Source organism: Labeo rohita, unplaced genomic scaffold (genome assembly GCF_022985175.1).
Source record: "Labeo rohita strain BAU-BD-2019 unplaced genomic scaffold, IGBB_LRoh.1.0 scaffold_54, whole genome shotgun sequence".
Classification (NCBI taxonomy): domain Eukaryota; kingdom Metazoa; phylum Chordata; class Actinopteri; order Cypriniformes; family Cyprinidae; genus Labeo; species Labeo rohita.
The window spans coordinates 1,092,879-1,116,369 of record NW_026129462.1 but is presented as its reverse complement, the minus strand read 5'-3'; the positions used below and the strand labels follow the sequence as shown (position 1 = coordinate 1,116,369).

The 23,491-nt window shown below is 38.4% G+C and overlaps 1 protein-coding gene across 1 annotated transcript in view; it reads right to left on the bottom strand.

Annotated features, from left to right (window-relative positions):
- The window catches only part of LOC127161065 (cadherin-2-like), an 83,830-nt gene extending 60,583 nt beyond the window's left edge, over window positions 1–23,247 (bottom strand). The window contains exons 1-2 of the mRNA XM_051103702.1: window positions 22,979–23,247; window positions 22,087–22,195 (exon numbers count right to left, since the gene is read on the bottom strand). Of these exons, the coding sequence (XP_050959659.1) occupies window positions 22,087–22,195; window positions 22,979–23,035 (166 nt within the window). The 5' untranslated portion in view covers window positions 23,036–23,247. The remainder of the gene's footprint in view (window positions 1–22,086; window positions 22,196–22,978) is intronic.
- Window positions 23,248–23,491: the final 244 nt, after the last annotated feature.

Here is a 23,491-nt window from a genome sequence, read left to right as displayed (position 1 = left end):
ATTTTCAGACTTGCATTCTCAGACACCTCCACTTCTGCAAGTGACGTTACTTGTGATCTTTTTTATTATTTAATTTATTATTAAAAGAAACTAAATTACAATGTCCTTCTCCATCACCACTTGCACTCTCTGCTACCTGCGACGTCACTGGCAATCCAAACAAACGGGGGCAAGACGCTGTGGTGGTTAAACAATTAAAACTAATTTAGTACCATAATGTACAGGGTCCTGTAAGTCATCTGTAGGAGAAAAAGACAAGACCCGCAAATCTGTGGCCACAGAACTACAGAATATAAACGCAATGCACAAGTCCCCCCGTGGAAAACCATAAACACTTAATGAATTGAAGTGTTATTAAAATATCCAATTCAATATACAGTTCATTAATATAATGTAGCCTATATGTATATTGTTTTCCTCCTATACTTCAAAACGTGGCATATTGTGGCCTAATGGACTAAGATGATAAAGACCAAACTCAATATGCTCCTCTTCATTTTTAAAATATAACTAATATGTAAAGGCAAGCAGGTGAGCCCAAAATAAACGCAACGTTTTCCCATATAGAATAAACTGTCTACAGCTACATTAGTTGTGTTATTTATAATGATTTTCTGTTGAAGGAAAACATTTCTGCTGGTCTGTATATCGTCTGCATCAACAATAAGACTGAATTTGGTCTGTATCATCTTATTCCGTTATTATTCCACAGTAAGCGTTTTGCTGTATGTGAAGAAAAGTGAAAGTTAGCGCATTGTGGTCATATAATTGACTTGCTGGTACATTAAATTAATAAACTATATATTGAATTTGATTGTTTAATTGCACTTACTGTATCTTAATGTATCTTAATTACATTTAAGCCAAGGGAGGAAAATGAGACTTTGTGCATTAAATGTTTCTGTGGTTTTTTCTAACAGATGACTTGCAGGACCCTGACGTTACTGTCACACAGACACTCATTCCTCCTCCGACCACAGAGGGCTCCACATCTCCCATCAGCCCCACCTCCACACTACATCTGTACCTGGCACTGATTTCCCAGTGCACCTGTAAACAATCCACTGACCTATTTAAGCAGTCTGTTTTCACTGCCTCCTCGTGAAGTCTTGTTCGTCCACGGTTAACAATTCTGATCATTTGCCTGTCTGACCACGACTTTGAATAAAGCCTGCTTATGGATTCCCACTTCGAGTGACGCTTCGTTACAGTTATGGTACTAAATTAGTTTTAATTGTTTAACCACCACAGCGTCTTATCCCCGTTGGCAACACACAGAATTTGTATGGATTGCCAGTGACATCGCAGGTAGCAGAGAGTGCAAGTGGCGATTGTGAGTGACTGTAATTTAGTTTCTTTTTTGTTGTCTTCACCACCTGGCTACTGTTGTAAAATGTTGAGAGACTCAATAAAAAATAAATAAATAAATAATAAATAAATAAATATAATTAAATAAAAAAGACTGCAAGTGACGTCAGTTGTGGAAGTGCAGGGTGTCTGAGAGCGCAAGTCTGAAAATGCAAGTGCATGTCTGCAGCCAGACCATTCTCCAGTTATCTCATGAGAGAAAACACCTGTTAAACTTGTAATTGCTAAAAAATTGCATTCATTTATATTATATACCAATAAATATAATGAAACATTTACAAACATTATAAATACTATATAGCCTAGTTATTTCCTATTGCTCCACAATAAATCCTTTAAATTCAACAGTATTCAGAACAGAACAAGAATGAAAAATAAGTAGCTATAAAATTGTATATTGAACTGTAAAATAACACACAAATTAGGTTATAGTGGGATTCCTTACAAACAGCACAAATGTCAAGCTAAAATGAATGTATTTCAAGTGAAACTGAAACATCATTGGGCTCATGAGCTTCTCTCATTCTACAACATTTCAAATGTTTCCATTTCTGCCATATTTGTAACATTTGGTTGCTAAACTTTTCTTCAATACATAAACAAGGCTTTGTACTTCACTCATGTTCCTATTTCCATGTAAAACATCAGGTCCCACTTTATATTAGGTGGTCTTAACTACTATATACTTACATTTAAATTAATAATTTGGTATAATGCACTTAATATGTACATACATGTTTTTACATTGTACTTATATTTTAAAAAATACCTGAATGTAATTACATCTGTAATTAATTTCTGCAAATACATTTATAATTACACTGTTGACCCATCTCTTACACCTTCACACAACCTTAAACCTACCCATACCACCTAACCTGTCCCTAACCTTACCCATATCCCACCTCAATAGCAGCAAAAGTGTTTTGCAATACAATATGAACACAATAAGTACATTGTACTAATTTTTAGATGTAAGGCCACCTAATATAAAGTGGGACCAAACAGCCTGAGCCTATTCCGCCTAACCAGGTGCCAGTCTCCATAGGTGTCGTGGCTGGAGGATCCCTCATCTCCGCCTCCAGCCTCAGAGTCCCGGACTCTGCGGCTCCACCCCGGCTCTCAGCTCCCTCGTCTCTACCGTCAGCCGTCGGCCCACCAGCTCCACCAGGCTGCCTCGTCCCTCCGGCTCCGCCTTGGTCGATCGTCGTCCCGTCATCGCCTCAGGACTCCACTCCTCCGGCTGTGCCTCGTCGCTCCGTCTCACCGGCTCCGTTGGGCTCCTCCCTCCCTCCAGCTCCGCCTCAGTCCTCTGTTGCTCCAGCTCCACCATGGACCTCCGGATCTCCACCTCCGCCTGGTCGCCAGGGCCTTGGGCTCCGCCTTGGCCCTCCGGATCCTCAGTGTCATCCTGGCTCATCAGCTTTCTGTCTCCGCCTCAAACTCCACCACCACCTGCTCCACCACTGTTGATCGGCCTCCTGGAGTCGTCAGCAATTCCTCCACCATGGCTGCTCCCTCCATCGGACACCCTTGTGGCTGTGCCTGGGTCTCGCCTAGCTCCTCCTGCTCCGGGTCCCTTCTGTCTCCTACCTGGCTCCTCCCGCTGTCTGATCCGCCCTGGACTCTGTTGCTCATCCTCCTCCCGGGTATCCGTCCTCCGCCGAAGCCTCCACCAGTACAGACTTCCTGTGTCCATCCCTTTTTTTCTACAGTGCCAGGTTGCGCCTTCCGTGAGGGGGGAGTAATGTCACACCTCATTTGACTGTTGTGTTGGTTTCTCCTTCTGTTGCCCATATTTGGTTGTTCCTGTCTCCTGTCCTCGTTTAGTCAGTATTAGTTGCCCTGTATAATCTGTGTCTAAATAGTTCATTGTAATCACCTGCCTATATAAGTTGTATTTAGTTCAGTGTTTGTTGTCCAATCTTAAGGTTATGTGCGTGTGTTTTCCTTATGGAAGAAAATTAATGACAAATGTCTTTGAAATAAAACAGCATGTTGAATTGCAGAAAATATATCTGAAACTGAAACTGAAAAAAATAATGCACTGAATTAACAGTACTTGCATTTTAATGTCTTGTATTTTCAGGGCTTGCATTTTTAGGCTACTTGCGCCACCTGCTGGTGAGCGACTTATAGCAGCTGGAGATCGAGCATCGGTGCTGTACTGCTATTCCTGCAGCTCCCAGATGTAAAATGCCGAATTTTCTGCCGAATTTGAACCACTGAATTTGTGGAAGCAAATTTGTAAAGTGAAATAAAATGGACCGAAATTTGTCTGTCAAACATAATACATTGTATTTTTAAACAGATATATATTATTTGGAATGAATATTTGGGAAGTGAATTCTGGAAGGTGAATGTGAATTTTTGAATTTTTAGTTTTAATTTTGAATTGAAATATTCACAGCTTAAACAAACAACCCTGTTAAATTTCAGAACTTAAAATAATGCAAGCACTGTTAATTCAATGCATTATATTTTCAGATAGTGCAATTCAACATGCTGTTTTGACAAAGACATTTGTCATTAATTTTCTTCCATATTTCCTGCCCTTCCTGTCTGGATTTTCCTATTGTGGATTATATTAAAGACTTGTTATGTTTCTTCTTTGTGCGCCTCCTTCCACACACGACTGTGACACTTGGGTAACGCATTAATGACTGGCTCCATTCTCCACCAATGCAATACTGAATGTCAACTGCAATATTAATAGTTGATATAATCAAACTTTATCTAGCATGTGTCATCAAAACACACTGAGCGATGAATGACAGGAATGGTGGATAATGTGTGTGGAATGCTTACAGAAGGGCTGATACAGCAGCAGGCAGGATGCAGTCAGCAGAGACGCCACACTAATGCCCCGAACCACACAACACATTACATCCACCTCAATACACCCATTCAACAGAAAACACACACACACACACACACTGCCAATACAGCCCCAAACCCAGAGATAGAGATGTACATCCAAACGTCTAAATTAAGGACTTTGACTTCAGTATGAACACGAACACTGATATGGAAAACTAAATTCAAATTTTGGACTCAAGAGACAACATAGTTAGCAAAAATATTACATGTACCTACAACTGTAATTATTTAATCAATATCAATCCCATATCATTATATTAATTTTATTTTCTATATAGCGTCAGATCACAACAGAAGTCATTTAAGGTTACCTTTCCTATAGAACGAGTCTATACCTTGTTCTTTTATTAAACAAACTAAATAGTCTTATGTTATTTATCTTATTTACACAAGGGCATGCCATTTCTGTCTCTACATGGATTGATTTTAACAGTTCAATAAACAAGAAGATAATATTAAGAGACTTACCTTTTTGACAGCATATTTCCTGTTTTTACTCAATTATTTTGCCAATAAAAATCATTCCAAACACAGCCACAGCACTGTTTTGTGTCTCTGAGCAACATAATGGTGTTTCGTTCAACCGTTTAAATAATTTGGTTCAATCACAATGAATCATTTAACAGTGACTTGCTGCCACCTACTGGCAATTTTAATTTCACATTTAAAGTGGCCTTTTTTTTACTTTTATATAATTTAAAATATGTTTGAAAAATCTAAACATTATTTATGCATGTGTAACTGCAGTTGAAAGCATTCCATATCCCTCTGAGCTGCATTAAACAGTGTGTAAACACATCTAAACACCACTTCAGAGACTGATTCTGTGTTTCCTCTGCATTGCAAAGATGAATTTTGTTGATACTGATACAGCCCAAATGTGTTATTATTCTAATTGACTGGTTAAATGTAAGAATTTGACTCAAAAGATGATGCACACTTCTAGAAAAAAAGGTTTTATAAAAGTAAAAAAAATGCCTGAAAAAAAGGTAAAAACCAATTTAAACTTACTGGAAAAGACGGATTTCTATCACTGCAAATTCAGGAGTCCGTTGTCCACAGTAGTCCTTTTAGATAGCAGCACTATATTGACTATATAAAATATTGAGATATTGAAAGATGGCAAGCAGTCAGTAGCAGTCAGCAGGTGAAGAGCAGGTCACGGGTTAACCCTAACCCTGACACCACTAATCATTCAGTACTAGTCTCTGAATGTAAGGCAGAACGAATTCTCTATCACAGTTCCTTCAGCTGAACTGAACAAGACAGCGATGATATTTTTTAAAATAATTTAAATAATTTTACGATTAATAAATTTGTACTGTCAATAAATGTGAATTTTTTTGTTAAACTCTTTTGGACTGGCAATCCATTGAGTGTTTCCCTACTTATGGTCTAAAATGGCGAGATCCAGCCTACTGTAGGACAAGCGGTTCTAAAAATGGATGGATAGATGGAAATATATTTAAAGAATGTTTTAAAGCTGCCATAAACCCTGAAAGGGGCACCTTTTCCTTTACAGCTTGCACTTCAGATAGTCCATCAACAACAAAACCGGAGAATCTCCCACAGCCAGAGTGTCAGAAATTATTTATGAAATATGCAGACAAAAATATGCAGGATAAAACTAAAAACATTGCTCTGCTCTCTGTGAATACAGTCAGAGATAGTGGTCATTTTAGCCACATTAGCTGTGCAGAATGCTCACAAACATGTCTGGAAATGCAATTTGGAAACATTCAGAAAGTATGAGGCGATTCTTAGTTGTTCTGGATATGATGTTTGAGCTGGAACAGCTGGTACTGACCCTGATGAGCGGGTGGATTTTTACCATTATACCCTGGTTGTTTACACAGACTGTGGACACACATCAGTGTTCAAACACCTAATAAAGGTGAATTTTGCATAATATGCCCCCTTAGAGTACATACACTTGAACTCCGCCTATGTGGTCCTCAGCAAAGCCTCAGGTTTATTTATATACAACAATACAGAATTGTGACAAGTCTACTATCAAATAGGAAACAAAAACATTGCCAAAGGCAATTATTATTCACTCACATTATTTAAGTAAAGGTAGTTAATCAAAAACAGTAAAAAAAAATGCAATATTATATTGTTAAAATGTCACTAAAAGCCTGAGGTTAGTTGATGTGTAGTCTACTATCAGCAGGCAAAAACATCAACAATTATTATTCTCAATTATTTAAAAACCGTGTTGAAAACCAGTGCAAAAGTATTAAACTGACTGACAAGGCAAGTCAATCAACTTAACCTAGACGAGAATGGACAGAGATTAAGGTAGAACTGAGGACTTATAAACATGAACCAAACAAAGGGAACTAATTAGACAATCAACAAGATAGGGGAGGGAGCAAAGCAAAACACAGTGGAAACACAGAACAGTCAGACATGTTACAATACGGCACCTCGCTTTACTGTTCCTATGTACATGTCTGCTAATCATCCTGACAACAGGCGTATTTATGGTCTAGTATTTTAGAAAAGCAAAGCTAAACGGTCACAGTTCACAGGTAAACTACTTCTGCTGCTCTAAATATAAATAGCTATATATGAAAGTATTTCTTACAAAAATCAAAAAAAAAAAAAGAAAGATGAATCATTCATTGTCTTGTATGTAATGTATTTATCTTTTGTCTGTCAAACTGTCTACTCGTAGAAACTTAACACACCTCTTCTCACAACGCACCACACATCAGTCCAGCATTTCAGAGTAGCAACTCACAGCTAAACTATTTACAATCAAACAGTTCACTCTGAGCAGAATCAGTATCTTAATGTTTATGTTCTTGTATTCCTTATTTAACAAATGTTAAATTATGTTATGTGATGTTACATTCCAGAAGAGTTTGATTAGAAAAGATACTGGTTAATAACGTTATTTAAATGTAGCCTATACTTAAAATAACAATAATAATAATAATAATAATTTACATATAGACTTGTACACATTTTAACACAAAAAATGACATAATTACATGATAATTAAGCTTTAACATTCAATGCATAACATTGTTAAACCACAACAGAATTACTTAGGGTTAGGGTTAGGGTTAGTTAGGGTTAGGGTTAGCTGCGGTTAGGGTTAGGGTTAGGGTTAGCTGCGGTAGTCATGTACTGGTGTTAAATCAGATTCAAACTCACATTACACTGGATGCAGCAACATCACTATTCAAACTTTTTTAATGGTCATTTTAAGCATTTCTGTTCAGAATGATTCAACTTGACTTCAGTTTTTATGTTCTTTTCATTTTTTTGTTTCTGTTCCTTGAAATGGTTCAGAGCCCTGCACCAATACTGACTCTATACTGAGCTCATGTACTTACAAAAATGCTCTCATACAAAAAAAAAAAAGCATACCTGCCGCAATGTATCAGACAAAATGTCAAAATGTGATCATCCAAGACATATAAAAATAACGAGGTGCTTATTACCCAATTCACTTCATTTTTTTTTCCAGTTAATGAGCTGTAATTTCTAGCTCTGGCTCAAAAATATCTTTCAGCTCCATGCACTAATGTGGAAAGTGAAAGACCACTGATGTGCTCACTGCTCTGTGAGGAACATCCTTAGCGTATGAAGTTTAATTCCCATCAACATTTCTCAACACAAGTACAGTGTAGTTCCCTAATCACCATTCTCACTGTACTGTGTTTGGAAAACTGTTACCAAAAAGTACAGGTATCTGACAATCATGTTATCCTTACATCTCCACTTTTCATCTCAATTGTTTTCCTATACTTCCATTATTTCTTCCTATCATTTCTTTTCTAGGCTAAACTCCCCTGAACAGTCTTTATATCTGAGCATTTCTCACGGTACTGCCTCTTTAGGATTAATACTGTTTTCTATCCCCTATTAAATTACTAGAGATCTTCAGAGATTGGCTGAAGTTAGTGTAGAACATGAACACGTGTGTTGTGTACATATTAGCCCCTTTCACACTGCAATCCTGGTAAGCAGCTGTAAAATGACCAGTACAACTTTACCGGTAAATACAGAAATGTGCTGTCCACACAGGCAACGGTAAATTCTGTGATGTCAGTCATCGGAATCTTTAAAAGCTGCACTGTTGTCTTCATTTGCCCACACAAGCAAATGTCTAATTTGAAATACATGTTGAAGTATGAATGACAGACATAAGAGTACGATCACACAGAACACATTTTCACTCCTTTATAAACCCTAGACGTGCATAATAATATCCAACTGCAGAGCTGCAGCGCTGATGAATGGAAAAGAAGGCTGCGTCTCGAGACAATGGTGAAAGATGTCCATCTAGTGCACATTTACATAGAAAAACTCATTTTAAAAAAGCAGCTGAGCTTTGTAAACAGCTCAGAGTAGTCACGTCATCTCTATAAGAATGCTATGATTGGCCAATTGGGACCAAAGCAGACTTCATTCATCAGCGTGTTATACAGCATGTGCTCAAACGGGTAATCTTCATTCTGCGTTTATACACAACATCATTCTGCCAATTTACTGGTAATGTTACAACTTCCCTTACTGGTAAATTGACAGAATGAATTGATGAACTGGTATTTTTTGAAAAGGTCATGTTCACACATCATCTCCTAACAGTAATTTACCGGTAATTTATTAGGGACAGCCATTGCCTAATGGTTAAAGAGTCAGGCTGGTAACCAAAAGGTTGTGGGTTCAAGTCCCAGGTCCAGTTATTTACACACACATATATAAACTATATTTTATATATAGTATCTATATATTTTATATAGTTTATATATGTGTGAAAGGGCCTACTGACTAATGGTTTGAGGTCTTTATTGTTGTATAGCTGGTGTAAAATATAACAAGCATTTGACAAACCATTCGTACTGGCTGAGGAGTGACGCTCACCTCCAAAGAACAAAGATTAACGGATCACAAGTCTCACCGATGTGCCAAAGCAAACGAGCTGGGCTAAACGCTTCCCTGTGACCCCCTTCTCTGTCTCTCTTTCTTTCTTACACTTTTAAAACGGAGCCTTCAAAAGCCTTCAAAAAAGCAAATTCTGGGGCTAAAATAAAATCAACAGGGAAGGGTTTAAATGCTGCCGTACAGTAAATCACAGCATCAGCCGCGGATGTGCAGGACTGAGCTCGTGTCCTGTTAACGGAGCGAACGCAGGCTTTTTCGGCCTCCTGCTAAGAAGAATGTGGTCAGTTTGGTTTCAGCCAATGAAACAGCAGCAGCTCAGCTGGGGTCAAATTCTTCTCCTAATCTGCTGAAACTGGCTGGATACTGCTATTCTCTTACAAATCAGGAATGCTTCAGACTTACAGTAAGACAACAGCATAAAACAGTATCAATCAGCTATCAATACAATGCAACAAGGTTCACTGTCATAGTGACATGTTTGAAATGCTTTGAGTGGAAACAGCAATATGATGAAAGGCACCAATATTCAACCAACAGTTGCATTTATAATTAATAATAAAAAGTGATGCTCTAAAATGAAAATTAAAAAAGAAAACAAAAACGTCAGCGAAATATTCAGCAAACAGCAAAGTGCTTATGAACCCTCAATAAATGACAAACTCTTTTTTGTGGCAGGTTATTTAGTATCAGAACCTGCTCTGTGTCCTCACATGAGAGATGTTTTTGTAATTGTACTGTACTGTAACTGTAAATGTATTTTCTGTCCATTTATTTTGTCCTTCATCATCAAAAAAAAAAAATAATAATAAAAAAATAAATTCCAAAGTTTTCTAAGTGACACCACATTTTTTCATCACAATAATTATGCTGCTTCTTAGTTTTAATGTAGATAGCAGATTTTAAGACAGATTTACTAAACAGGCCACTGAGCAAATTACAGAACACAGACGCAGATCATTTCTGTAATGACCAACACAATCTACCAAGAGCAGTGCAAATTAGTGTCACAAATCAGCAGAGTCGATGATATTCAGGCGCGTGATCTACTAACAACACAGATGCAAAATGAGTTTAAGGTGCAGTAACTGATTTCTGAGAAACGCTGTTGAAAGTAGATCAGATCGAACACCAAAAACACACTTGTGGCCAATCAGCAGTAAGGGGCGTGTCCACTCATGCTGAGGGAGGTGCCTGTGTTCCATAGCATGTTTGTGAATTTGGGGCAGAGCTGCTATCACCTAAACCTTTTGGGTAGGGAGAGTTTGTTTGGTGATTTGCAACATCAACAGCTTTTCTCAGAAACCACCTTTAAGACATCTTCTGATAAATGCTGTGCCTCAAAGGGAACTGCTACAAATACGTTTCTTAATGGCAAAAAGGGTCTGCACTGCTGCACGCTGTTCATAATTTGGCCCTTTGTTGTTTAAAGCTACAGTATGTTATTTTTGCCTCTCTACCGCCAACTGTGTTGGAAACATAAAAATGTAAGTTACTTGCAGAGTTATTTTTTAATGTTGTGCTTCGGCTCTGTGCAGATGAATCTGTGATCGCCACATCAGAGCAGATCTGTCATTGGACATCCTCATACGTCCTGCTAGGAATTAAAGCTGTAACAGTAATACAGACCAGCTGTCATGTTCAAAAATACACTTACATTACCTAACTCACGTAACTGAGCAAAAATCCATAATGTCTGTAATACTATCTGCATGATGAAGGTATGACATGGCCACGAGGTGCTGTGAAGAGCAGAGTTTAATACAGTAAATGTTCTCGCTGTACCATATGACTGAATCTATACTGATCTGTTCAGATGAAGAGTGACTTACAGCAATTTGTCAGTCTTCACCCGGTCTCTGTTTACAGTATGTAAAACAGGGATCTTCAAATTTGGTCCACAAGATCCACCTTCCCGCAGAGTTTAGCTCTAACGCGAATCAAACACACCTGAGCATGTTAATCAATGTCTTCAGGATACTTCGAAGATCACAGGTTGGAGCTAAACAGAGATTCCCTGATGTAAGATGATGTATGTGATTCCATCTGTCTCCTTTCTTCTCATGCATCTCTAAATTGTCTGATGGACACACAGTCATTGATGGTTTCCTTCTCTATCCTGTTTGGTTCACAAATTGTAAATTTTCTCTCTCTGTCTCTCTCTCTCTTCTCTATCTCTATCACACACATACATTTGAACACTGTGGTTATCATTTCATTGTGGTTATCACTGCTGTGTGCACTTGGATGTTCTTAATGCAGAGAATAAATTCTGAGTATGGGTCATTACTGTGCGGAATAGTCATCAAAAATAAAAAAAAATAGTTGTCTGACTGACCAGCAGGACCAGGTTATGGTGGAAATGGTCAGGACAAGGAATGACACTGGGCTATCTGAAAGAAAGCATGTTATCCATGAGAGCAATGACAAACAGCCTTCAGAAGAAGCGCCAGGTTTCTATGAAACAAAAACTTCCAAGAGGAATCATGTTTAGATGGGACAACGCTGTGCAGAATAACTTCAGATACAGCACTCTGTGGTCATAGGTAAACATCATATTAACATTTGTACTAAGAAGAAGACAGTATGATTATTTCACCAGGTTCAAATACAATCATCCTCCATCACAATCAGCCTTTCTCCGATTCACCACAAACCACACCACACGACACACATCACGTCCGCCGCTCGACTCGTTCGCGGAGGTTTCAGTAGGTGTGACTTTGACTTATTACACCAGTCTCGGACTGGCTAGGATCCTAAACTCTGCGGATCTGTCAAACTCAGAGACAGGCAGTGCCGGCCATGAAACCTGACACCACGCTGAAATAACACACGGCCGTGCCAAGAGGATCCACACCCTCCAGCATCAGAGCTGAGAAAACAAAGAGAGATCTGACGGACAACAACAGCAGGCCTGCTGGAGAATGTATTTTTCCTTTCTCTGTGATGAATATGAGGCTGATCCTCAGCGCATTCGGCCTCTATAATGAGCAAAACAAGCCAGAGAGACAGAGAGAGCGAGGGAGGACCAGAGCTCAATAAAAGAGGTATTGAATGCTGCTCAGTGAACTGGCAGCCCGAATACAAACAGGCCTCTCTTTGTAGTGAGAAAGACAGCGATCCACACCTCAAACTCCATGAAAAAGGGAAGCGAAAAATTCAAAGAGAAAGAATAAAGACAAGAAACGGCAGCGAAGATGGGCATCTCACACTGTATTGATGAACTATTATCTGTCAGACACACACTACTGCTGTAAAGTGAGGTTAAAGTCAGCAGCTGTAAAAATGTATTTACAAAACCAATGCAGGGCTAGACCTGATTTTATCTGTGAGGAATCATCTGCGTCATCTGCGTGTGAGAAGCAGTCGTCCCATGGAGAAGTATGCGAACAACTGTGTAGGAAAATTCCCCTCCTGAACACCCTCAACACCAATTAAAGTTCACATGAAATCAACATTTTTGGCTGTTAGCATGAATATTAGTTTTAAGGTTTTGTATGAGCAAGTGTGCTGCAAAACAATGACAAAATTCAGAAGATTTAGAAGCAATCAGCATTCAAAACATACAGCCTCTTTCTACATGAAGTTCAATGGAGATCAAACATCACAAATGGTTAAACATCAACATTATAACATTGACATTATGACATCACTGAATTCAATGATGAACTGCCTTTAACTGAAAATTGAGTGTTTACTGTTATCGTTTACATTATTGATCCACCATTTTCCTATTTAAAGGTGAAGTCCTTTCCGACAGTGGAATAGACATGGTCTATTCTTCACAGCATTGAGATTCCTGCTCCGTTTGCAATGGTTGGCATTTTCCACACGTGCACCATCATGTCTCATTTAAACGTGGTCTGCCCTAGGCTTGAGAGACTTTTGTTGCTGCAGCAGCCTCCTCTTTTTGTCTTAGTTCAATGTCTGTGTACTCCGGCTCAAAAAGGTAGAGAATGGCGAAAAACTCCATCTCATTTTCTGCTACAACTTCAGAATCGTCCAACATCGTTGTACCTTTTTGTTTGTAAACAGCGTTTGACTTACTTGCACTTCCTTAGTCTTTGCGTGTTCACTTTGTAAACACTGGGTCTGTAGTTTCACGTGACCTTTCGACGTGATTCAATAGTATGTAATAGCATCCCAGAGCCTGTGCTACACCAGCTTTTGTGCTTAAAAAGTATAAAAATTTTCATTTTCTGAAAAAAAAATGACAGATCATTTCGCTAGATAAGACCCTTCTTCCTCGGTATAGAACCGTTTGAAGCCGCATTTAAACTACATTTTGGAAGTTCAAAATCAGGGCACCATATCAGTCCATTATGTGGAGAAAAATGCTGAAATGTTTTCCTGAAAAAACATAATTTCTTTACGACTGAAGACAGAAAGACATTAACATCTTGGATGACAAGGGGGTGAGTACATTATTTGTAAATTGTTGTTCTAGAAGTGGACTTTGACACAATCTGTATTGTTAAAAGTGCTATATAAATAAAGGTGACTTGACTTATATAACAGACGAGTAGAACAGATGACAGCAGTGCCGACATAAATTACACGCTTATCAAACTACACACCATTACTACAGCAAATGATTAGTGTTTTGTAATAGTTTCATATTAAATCTAAAGGTGAATATTTTAGACTTAGTTTAACTGTGGCTGTCACAGTGTCACAAGATAATATTACTACCTCCAAAACTCACCAGCACTGTTCTATTTTGTAATGAATGGTTGCTGCTATACTTTCGTTCTGAATGGAGTTACAGTGTGTGTGTCGCTGTTTTAAGCTGTTCAGAAATCTTTAAGGGATCAACTTGTTTAACAATGTTAAATGGTTGAAAATGAAAGAAATTGTCACAAATATATCAGTGGTGCTGGAGAATATATGTAATACTACTACTACAACAATTATTGCAATTTTGTTTAAAATAATCACACAATACGCTATTTCTTCCATGTTTTAATTTAAAAAAAAAAAATAAAGATTTTAACTCTCATTTGATTTAAAGATAAAGGAAATTGTTTTATGCCTTCATTTGCACTGTACTCTAAATTAAAACTAACTGAAATCTCACACAACGATGACAAAAATGTAAAATTTCAATAGGCTCTTAAACTAAGTGTGCTTATAATAGGCTATTAGTGTTAGTTTCATGAAAATAGTTGTAGTCTTCTTAACTTCTACAATGGAGCTATGAAGACAATTACATTATTTACACTTATTATAGGGGTGCGAGGGCACAAACCAACGCCGGGTTAATTGTAAATATTTCCACACACTAGCGTAACCAAATTTACGATATTTACTAGTTGCCATGGCAACACTACACAGAGAAAAAAGCGTACTAAAATTCAAAAGCCTTTTGAAGATATCTGTCACACCCCTGTGTGACTTTTTGTGGTTTCCCCTTGTGTATGCCCTTATTTGGTCTTTCATGTTCAGTTTCCAATTATGATGTCATTGTTTAATCTATCACACCTGTCCTCGTCTGATTAGTCTGTGTATTTAAGTTTGGTTCTGTTCCCCGTGTGTTTGTCGGTTCTTAAAGTCTCCGGCGTACTGTTTGCGCGTGATTCCCTGCTGTTCTTGTTCGTTCCTGTTCCATTTGTGGATTATTTAATAAATGTTCATGTTCCTGATCTCCTCGTCCCTACTCCTCATTCCCCGCACACGATGCCCGTGACAATATCGCTGAATATTTATTTTAACATAGTAAAAGTAAATTTCTGGCTGAAGTAAATTTTTCTTCTCAGTTATAAGTATTCATTTAAAATTAGACAAATCTGCTATTATTTTAATCTCCAATCTGTTTATCAGTTCAGATAGTTTATTAATGCTTGGCAAACCATCAGAAGACACGAACCAGTTTTATATTCCAGTCGCGTTGATGGGGAATGTTGTAACACTGTGTTACAATCTGCCCCGCTATTATTAAACTATGCTATTCTATGACATTAGCCATGTCATTTTCACTATCTGCTTTTATGGATTTTAAAAAGAAACCACAAGAAACAGGTGAATAAAGACTCACCATCAACGTTTAGTGATGAGAAATTATTATTTCAAGAAATGTAAAGCATTTTGGCTCGTTTATGTGTCTGTGAGTGTTCTATGAGAGCTGTGTTTGGAGGGAGGGAAGTGTTTTTCTGAATGTGCTTCTTCTATTTGCGCACATTGTTTTCAACTATACTGTATAGCTGTGTTTTGCGATCAGGGCCGTCCCACGCATGGTTGAGATGTGTTCATTGAACCTCAGAAATTAGATTTTTTTTTTTATTCTTAAAAAAAAATCACATTTTATATGAAAAAGTTAATAATTTTATTTTATTGACAAAATATTTTAGTTTGTCCTGTATTTTTTTTTCATTTGATCAGATAACATTTTAAGCCGTCATATGGTCACGTTACAATGTACCCCACCTACGGGGCATGTTGTCACTTTTCCTTTCTTTTGAGGTAAATAACAAAAAATGTATACACTGTAATTATGAAACAAAGCCACATATTTGTACAAGACAAGCGTGAAATCAATGTGAATAAAAAAAATATACTCTGAACCCCACATGGATTTACACAAACTGTATTGTAGCTGGATGCACAGAGGAAGACAAGAGTAAGAAGTGCAGTGTGGGAGTTGCAGTGCTACTACAGTCAACCAACACCAGGAAAGGCAGTTTTTGTCAGAGCCCTTGTTATCTTTTGCTGTAGTGTGTCAGTAAAAAACATAAGTTTACATTTCCAAACATTCTGTTTGCCATTAATTGTAATAATCTAGTGAGATTTTTGTTTGCACAAGGAGTCTGACAACAGCCAGTGCTCCACACTGATCTAATCTTACATCATCCAGTCTGTCTCTGGAATGACATGAAGAAACAGAACAAACTGAGACAGAGTAAATCCAGAAGAACTGTTTCAACATCTCCAAGATGTTTCAAGCAACTTACCTGCAAAGCTCCCTGAAAAACTCTGCACAAGTGCACATAGGGCAAAAGCTGCTTTAAACGCTGGTCACATCAAATGCTGATTTATTTTAGTTAATAAAAGTTCTTCGATAAAGAAAATCTATTTATGACATTGTTTTTGACAGCATCCTCATTTATGTGCCTAACTGCCTAAAAATGTTAACAGTACTGTACCTTTGTAGGTGTAGGTCTCTTAAAGCATCTTGGAGATGTTGCCACAGTTCTTCTGGATTTAGTCTGTCTCCGTTTTTTCAGTTTCTTAACACAGACTGGACTGAATGATGGAGAGATCAGATCTCTGTTTGCACAAGGAGTCTGACAACAGCCTGTGCTCCATACAAAAATCTCACTGGATTATTATAATTAATGGCAAAATGAATGTTTAGAAATGTAAACTGATATTTCCTACTGACACACTACAGCAAAAGACCGACTTCAACTGACTTTAAACCATTTTTTAGCTGATGAAAATACTAGTGGCCTAAGACTTTTGCACAGTACTGTATATTGGTTCAAAATATCGGCTATCGCTCTACTTGATCTGTAATAATCGGTATCGCCCTGAAAAACACATATCGGTCGACCCCTATTCTGTAGATGTGACTCGGGTTCCTCATTCATGGTGTGTCTGTGGGGGTTTTCAGCTGTTTTCTGGTCCAGCAGGTGAACATGATGCACTCAGTCCAGTGCCAACACACTCTTCTCAACAACACATACGAATCATTCATGACCGGAGCTCAAACACACTCAACGCTCACTGCGAGTTTCATCACATCACTAGAAGCACCACAAAAAGTCATTTGGAAATAAACAAGTTTGCACAGTTTTGAATGTTTCAATGCGTACAAGTTGTTGAATCTGCTTTTGGAAACCGTTCGCTATGGATTTGTGTGTCCCTACTTTATCAAGCATCTCTGGCACCAATTTACAAATAATGTGCATTATCTCGTTATACCATAGCCATTAGCCAGTGCTGACAACTTAAAACTGTAGTAAAAATGACGGTTATCTTCATCAGTTACGACTCTTTAAATCTAGCATTCTGCCCGCTGTAAATCAGAAACACAGATGAAGTAGTGCAGTAAGATCATATATATTAGAATGACATTACATTTATTTAAATTAATTATTCAGACACAATATCTGTTCTTCTCTATACAAACAATGAAGCTGTGAGCTTAGTTACTTCAAAAACAGCAATTTCACCGCCTTGTGACTGAGAAATATAATGTACTGACTCAGTATCAAATCTATTTTATTCATTAAAGTCATGAAGCAGTGCTGACATGAAGTTTCTGTGCTCCTGAATGTTTCTGTGTTTGTAAAGTGTGATCTCTCTGTGTGAGTGATGCGTGCGTACGTGTGTGTGTGTGTGTGTGTGTGTAGCAATGAAAGCTGCAATGTGCATTACTATAGAATGGTGATTAAACTGATGTGGAACTACCTCTACACTAAGCAGTTTTAATGCACACCTGCCAGAATAGAGAATAAAAATAATAATAATAAAACAAACACTGAATAATCATGTTAACAAAGACTAAAACAAACATTAAATCAGTCCCACTTTATATTAAGTGGCCATAACTACTATGTACTTACATCAAAAAATACGTACAATGTACTTATTGTGTTCATATTGTATTGCAAAACACTTTTGCTGCTACTGAGGTGGGATATGGGTAAGGTTAGGGAGAGGTCTAGTGATATGGGAAGGTTTAAGAGTGGGTTAAGGTGTAAGGGATGGGTCAACAGTGTAATTATAAATGTAATTACAGAAAGTAATTAAAGATGTAATTAGATACAGGTATTTTTAAAATCTAAGTACAATGTAAATACATGTATGTACATAATAATTGCATTGTATCAAATGATTAATTTCAATGTAAGTACTTAGTAGTTAAGGCCACTTAATATAAAGTGGGACCCATAGCTTGATCTCCTGTATGTATTTAAGCTATGTGCTGCATCCCATTGTGCCTACTTATAGAATTTACTCTTTGGTGAAGAAAAAGTAGAAGAGTAGGAAAGCTTTGGGACACACTATCACGTCGTACAATCGCATCTTTAACGGACGCTCTGTCATACAGTTACACGCACTCTGTCACCGTAAACTGGCCTGTCAATCATCTTGTCACAGTTAACATCCTCCACATTTCACTGAACTTCCTACCGTACTGTAGAGAAAAGAAAGTAGCACATGACTGTCACAGTTATGTTCAGTTTTGTTCAGCTCTAGTCATGTCTGTTGATTTCTCATTAGTTGCCATGGATTCTGATTAGTTAATCTGTGTCCAGCTGTTCTTGTGTAATTCCCTCATTTACCATGTGTGTATTTAAACTCCTGTTTCTGTTCTATCCTTGGTCGGTTATTTGATGTTTATGTTATGTGTTGCTCCACGCTTAGTAAAGTATATTCAAAAGTATGGATCTGCGTTTGATGTCCTTATTCGTCAACGCACCGTGACACTGATCTGCCAGCTGTGGGTCGCAGATATTTCAGATATTTGCATAATGATGCATTTAGAAGTTAATGGCCAAAGGGATGGTTATAAAAGTTAACACTGTTACTTCAGATGAAATATAACACATATAATATTTTTTCTACCAGGTTAAATGTTGATTATTAGTAACTCAAACCCCTCCATATAAACCTCCGTCGGTCGTGCACATCTGCCATGTTTTTCTTTTTTTTCATGTTTGTAGTTCTGAACCGAAATCCTTCACCAAAGCCTAATGGATTGTGGGTAATATTAGCCATTAAAGTGTGAATGGATCCACACTTCAAACATCTACCTGAAATAGAAGATCATTTGGCATTCTCCTTTCAACATACTTATGCTTTGGGACACACTTGTTCTAATCTCTCATACTATTGAGGATGGATGTGTATGAACATGGGGACGCAGCGCTAGTGTTTCATGTGTTCACTGTGAGGTAGGGTTTTGTCTTCTTTTCCTGTCATGTTTGCGAGGGGCTTGTTTTGAGAATATCATCTCCCACCCAATGCACATTATCTGAGGTTTCGGTATATATTAGAACAGGATGTTTTTATGATATCTGGAAACCCTTCACCTGGAGCTTTAATGAAGAACAGGTTTGTGTGAGAGAAGAGTTGAGAAGAGCGCATGTATTCAGACTGACCAGCAGCTGTTGTTAATGCTGATTGTTCTGGAGTAATTTAATAATAGTCTGAGTTACACACACCTTGTAACATTAATATTTAATTCTAGTTCAGTGGCAGCTGAGACACTGTATGTTTCATCTTCATCATGTCTGTCATGAAGTGATCACACTCTTTTATGTCATTAAAATGTGAACATTTATGTGATCAGCAAGCTGAGAGCCCATGTGGTCGGTGGTTTGAAGCTTTCACAGAAACCTCAGTGAAAATGTGTTTTTGTCATTTCAAATTTGAGCTAACAGCATGTAAGTTAGCTAAGTTAGCTCATTTCAGTAATGACTCCACAGACCCAAATATCCTCGAGTAAAGCCATTAGCACAGCTGTACCTGAGTATATTATATCAGCTATGAGCATCATCAGACATGGATAAATAGACAAAACATCCTCCACTATAACTATGCTTTTATACACACACACACACACATATATATATATATATATGGAAAGTGACATAATGTGTCCCTGTGAACTTGTTACATGTTCTCTGTCTGTTTTGTAGTTTTTCACCTTGATTTGCTCTTCATTGGTTCATCACTGCATCAAATGGTCAAATTAAAGAACGCAGACGCAGATCATTTCCATAAACACAATCTACCGAGAACAGCGCAAATTAGTGTAGAGTTGCAACGAGCAAAGCTGATGATAATCATCTGTTGTCATTCCAAATACTCGCGCCAGTTACATCAGACAAGTTAACATATATTGAGTTCAAAACAGTACGATTAGTATGTAAACATGAAGCATACAGCCCAAATTTTGGCCAAATGCTTATGTGAAATGATCCAGGCTTATCCAGTCTATCCACTGTATGTCACCACAGTTGTAAGTTCGCTGATTTCTGATGAGTTCAGCATGTTCCACCACAGGATGCAGCAACTTCACCAAATCACAGACTCTAAAGCTGGCCACACATTTTAAACCCATGGGAGACCACAGACATATAAACATATAGATAGACATACAGACAGTTTCAGCCAATTTTTAGCCTTATAATCCTCTGAACGCACACACTAGACGATTCGACCGGACGACGAGACCACGCACTTGCTGACTGTAGGAACGACTTCACAGTGGCGTGACAGACGGAGACTCACGGAGACTCGCCAGATCAAACATGACTAGAGAAGATAAACAAATGCAGGACAATCGACGTTGTCAGCTGGTTCTCCTGGTGCGCGTTTTGTTTCACAGTGAAAAACAAAGTACAAAAAAGAAAATGGGTGATGTATTCTGCTTTCGTGGCATTTTTGCAGCTGCCAAGTTTCAGCAATAGAAGCAAGCAGTATCCGGTAAGTGACGCTCGCTTGCTCTCATTAGCTAACGCGAGTATCACATCAGAGGCAGCCCGATCGACATGGTTGATATTTACGATTCGAGTTTGGGGATGCTTCGTCTCGGTCGGGAACAGTTAAATAATCATAATGGCACCACAAAATAGGAAGATTTTTTAGACAAAAAATCGTTTGTGACAAGCCTCTAACTGGGCCACGCCCCGATCGTTCGGGGAGGCAAATCGGGCTTAAAATCATCTAGTGTTTGGCCGACTTAAAGTTTGATCAGAAGAAACAAACTAAAGAGAAAGTCACTACAGCTTGGTCAGGTCTTAATGACAGTAATAGTGAGTGTCAACAGTGTCCAATCATCCTGACAAATACCGTTACTAAAGCTCTACATTTAACTTCTACAGCATCTCTGGTCTGTATTGAATTTTATTCAGTGTCACAATTCATTCCTGTGTCACCCACACCCACTTACTGAAAGCGCTGCATTATCAGCTCTGTGTCAGATTAATAACCACCTCTCTGCGATAAACTAATGAACGATTAGATAATCTGTTATTTCTGACACTGACCACCCACCGGTACATTCTCCAGTGACATGAACACACAACCGCGACATATTTATAGAGCGACGTCTGAGTGAACACATGAACCTGGAATGAGACTCAACAAACCACAGCAGGAGTTCATCAGACCAACTTTATTAACGTCCCTTGAGCCACAATTAAACAAACAAACACAGACAGACGGGACCACACGTGCCAAACAAAACCAGCTTCACCTGCAGTGACTCCGTGACGGAGCCAAACCATTTGTGCTTTAATCACTGCATCAAACGGTCAAGTTAAAGAACGCAGACGCAGATCATTTCCATAAACACAATCTACTGAAAACAGCGTTTATTAGTTAATTAGTGTAGAGTTGCTGATAATCAGCTGTTGTCATTTCCAAATACTCACGCCAGTTACGTCAGATAAGTAAACACATATTGAGTTCAAAACAGTACGATTAGTATGCAAACATGAAGCATACAGCCCAAATTTTGGCCAAAAATCTTAAAGGAACATGCTCTGTATGCTTCTGTGAAATGATCCAGGCTTGTGAAGGCTGTCTGATAATGATGTCTATCTAGAACAGATGAATCATTGGAATCATTAACATCTAACACATTCACTCAACAGATCCACACGCATGCATCATTTATGCTGTCACTGCACTAAAAAAGTGTCATCACTAATGAAAAATAATTATTGATCATTGTTAAAGACAATTAGTTAGTTGCCTTCACAATAAATGAGTCCAAAGTAAGTCCATGAAACTTCTAGAATCAACCCACTGGATGTGAAATCTTAAACATCCTTCATTTACAGGAGACGTAATAATAATTGCACTAAATACACATTTACACAGTGTTATGTGTGCAGTTGATGTGAAATCTCAAGCAGCGTCACACGTATTTTCTGTGGGCTCATCCGAACGGAGAAAGCACGGAGGGTCACATATATTTACCGGTGATGACGGGCTGTCCCGGCAGCACGCGCTCAGGCATTACCGTGGTGTAAACGTCCTCAGAAAAGCCCGGCCTGCACACGCCGCCGTCTCTGGCCTCTGAGCCCCACTGCAAGACCACAACAGAAACTCATCAACACACAAAATACCCAGATTCATGCTTTACTGTCTGCTGTTCACCTATTCAGATTATGTAGGTTATAAAGCCAAAGAGATTAAACTGTTTTAGACTAGCGCTGCTGCTTCTGGTAAAAGTAGTAAATAAATGAATAAATGAACATTAGATCTCCTTCACACCATTTCAGCAAACTGTTGACTAAATGATTGACTGATGCCAGCGGCGCACAGTAAACGTGTTCTCTTTTCATCATTTGCTTTGATAACAGCAACAATTTTGTTCTCATGTAACAATAATTTCTGTCATGTTCACACTGGATTTATTGAGTTTCAACAATTCAAAATGCTTGAAAAAGCGATTGTAACTCATTTTACGTTTGACTTTTCAGACAGCAATTAAAATAAAGGTACAGTTTACCTAATATGAAATACCAGAGATTTACTCTAGTAACAGTAGTAAACCTGATAACCCTAGTAAACGTTATGCGTATAACCTTCGCAGGCCCAAAACTGCGGATGTTTCAGATAAAGTGGATGTGAAAGAACTGATTTTAAGCTAAAGTGCAAATAAGCTGTAAGTTTCGCACTCTTCTGATAATCGCTGAGCACAATCTTCCTATTTTCCATGACGACACAATTAAATGAACTTCGTCCATCACTGTGTGTCTGCACCGGACTCGATCCTCTCATCCTCACAGCAGCAGCACTACATACATGTTTACTGTAATCTGCGCCTGAACAAGTCATCTGTCGCATTTCTATAAAAACACAATACCTGCGAAGCATCCAGGAGGAAGGAGAGAAGCAAAGCCCGGCCCAGGATGAGCAGCATTGATGTGTTTGTGTGTGTCGCTGAATCTGAGGCAGGTGTCGGTCGCTTTCGCTTTAGTGATTATGAAGGGAATATCTGTGAAAGACTGCAGCAGCCCGTCGTGTTCTGTGTGCTGTGTTTCGGGCTCCTCCGCTGGTACTGAAGTTGAAACTCTTCTCAGAATCACTCAGTCTCTCTCTAACTCTCCCTACCGGCCACACCGGACACATCTCCATCAAACACAGCATCGGTCATCGGTCATCGGTCACACACTCCTGCAGTACAGCACATGGAGCACCTTTCAGATCAAATGCATTAAATGCAGTATCCCTCCCTCCTGATTATGTTCTAACATGAGCATTGGCATAGACATAATAATATTTACACTGAGCACAAAAATAAATAAATAATGCAATAAAATACAATTACACAATAAAAAACGGCACAACTACGGTTGCCAACTTCAGCAAAAGAAAA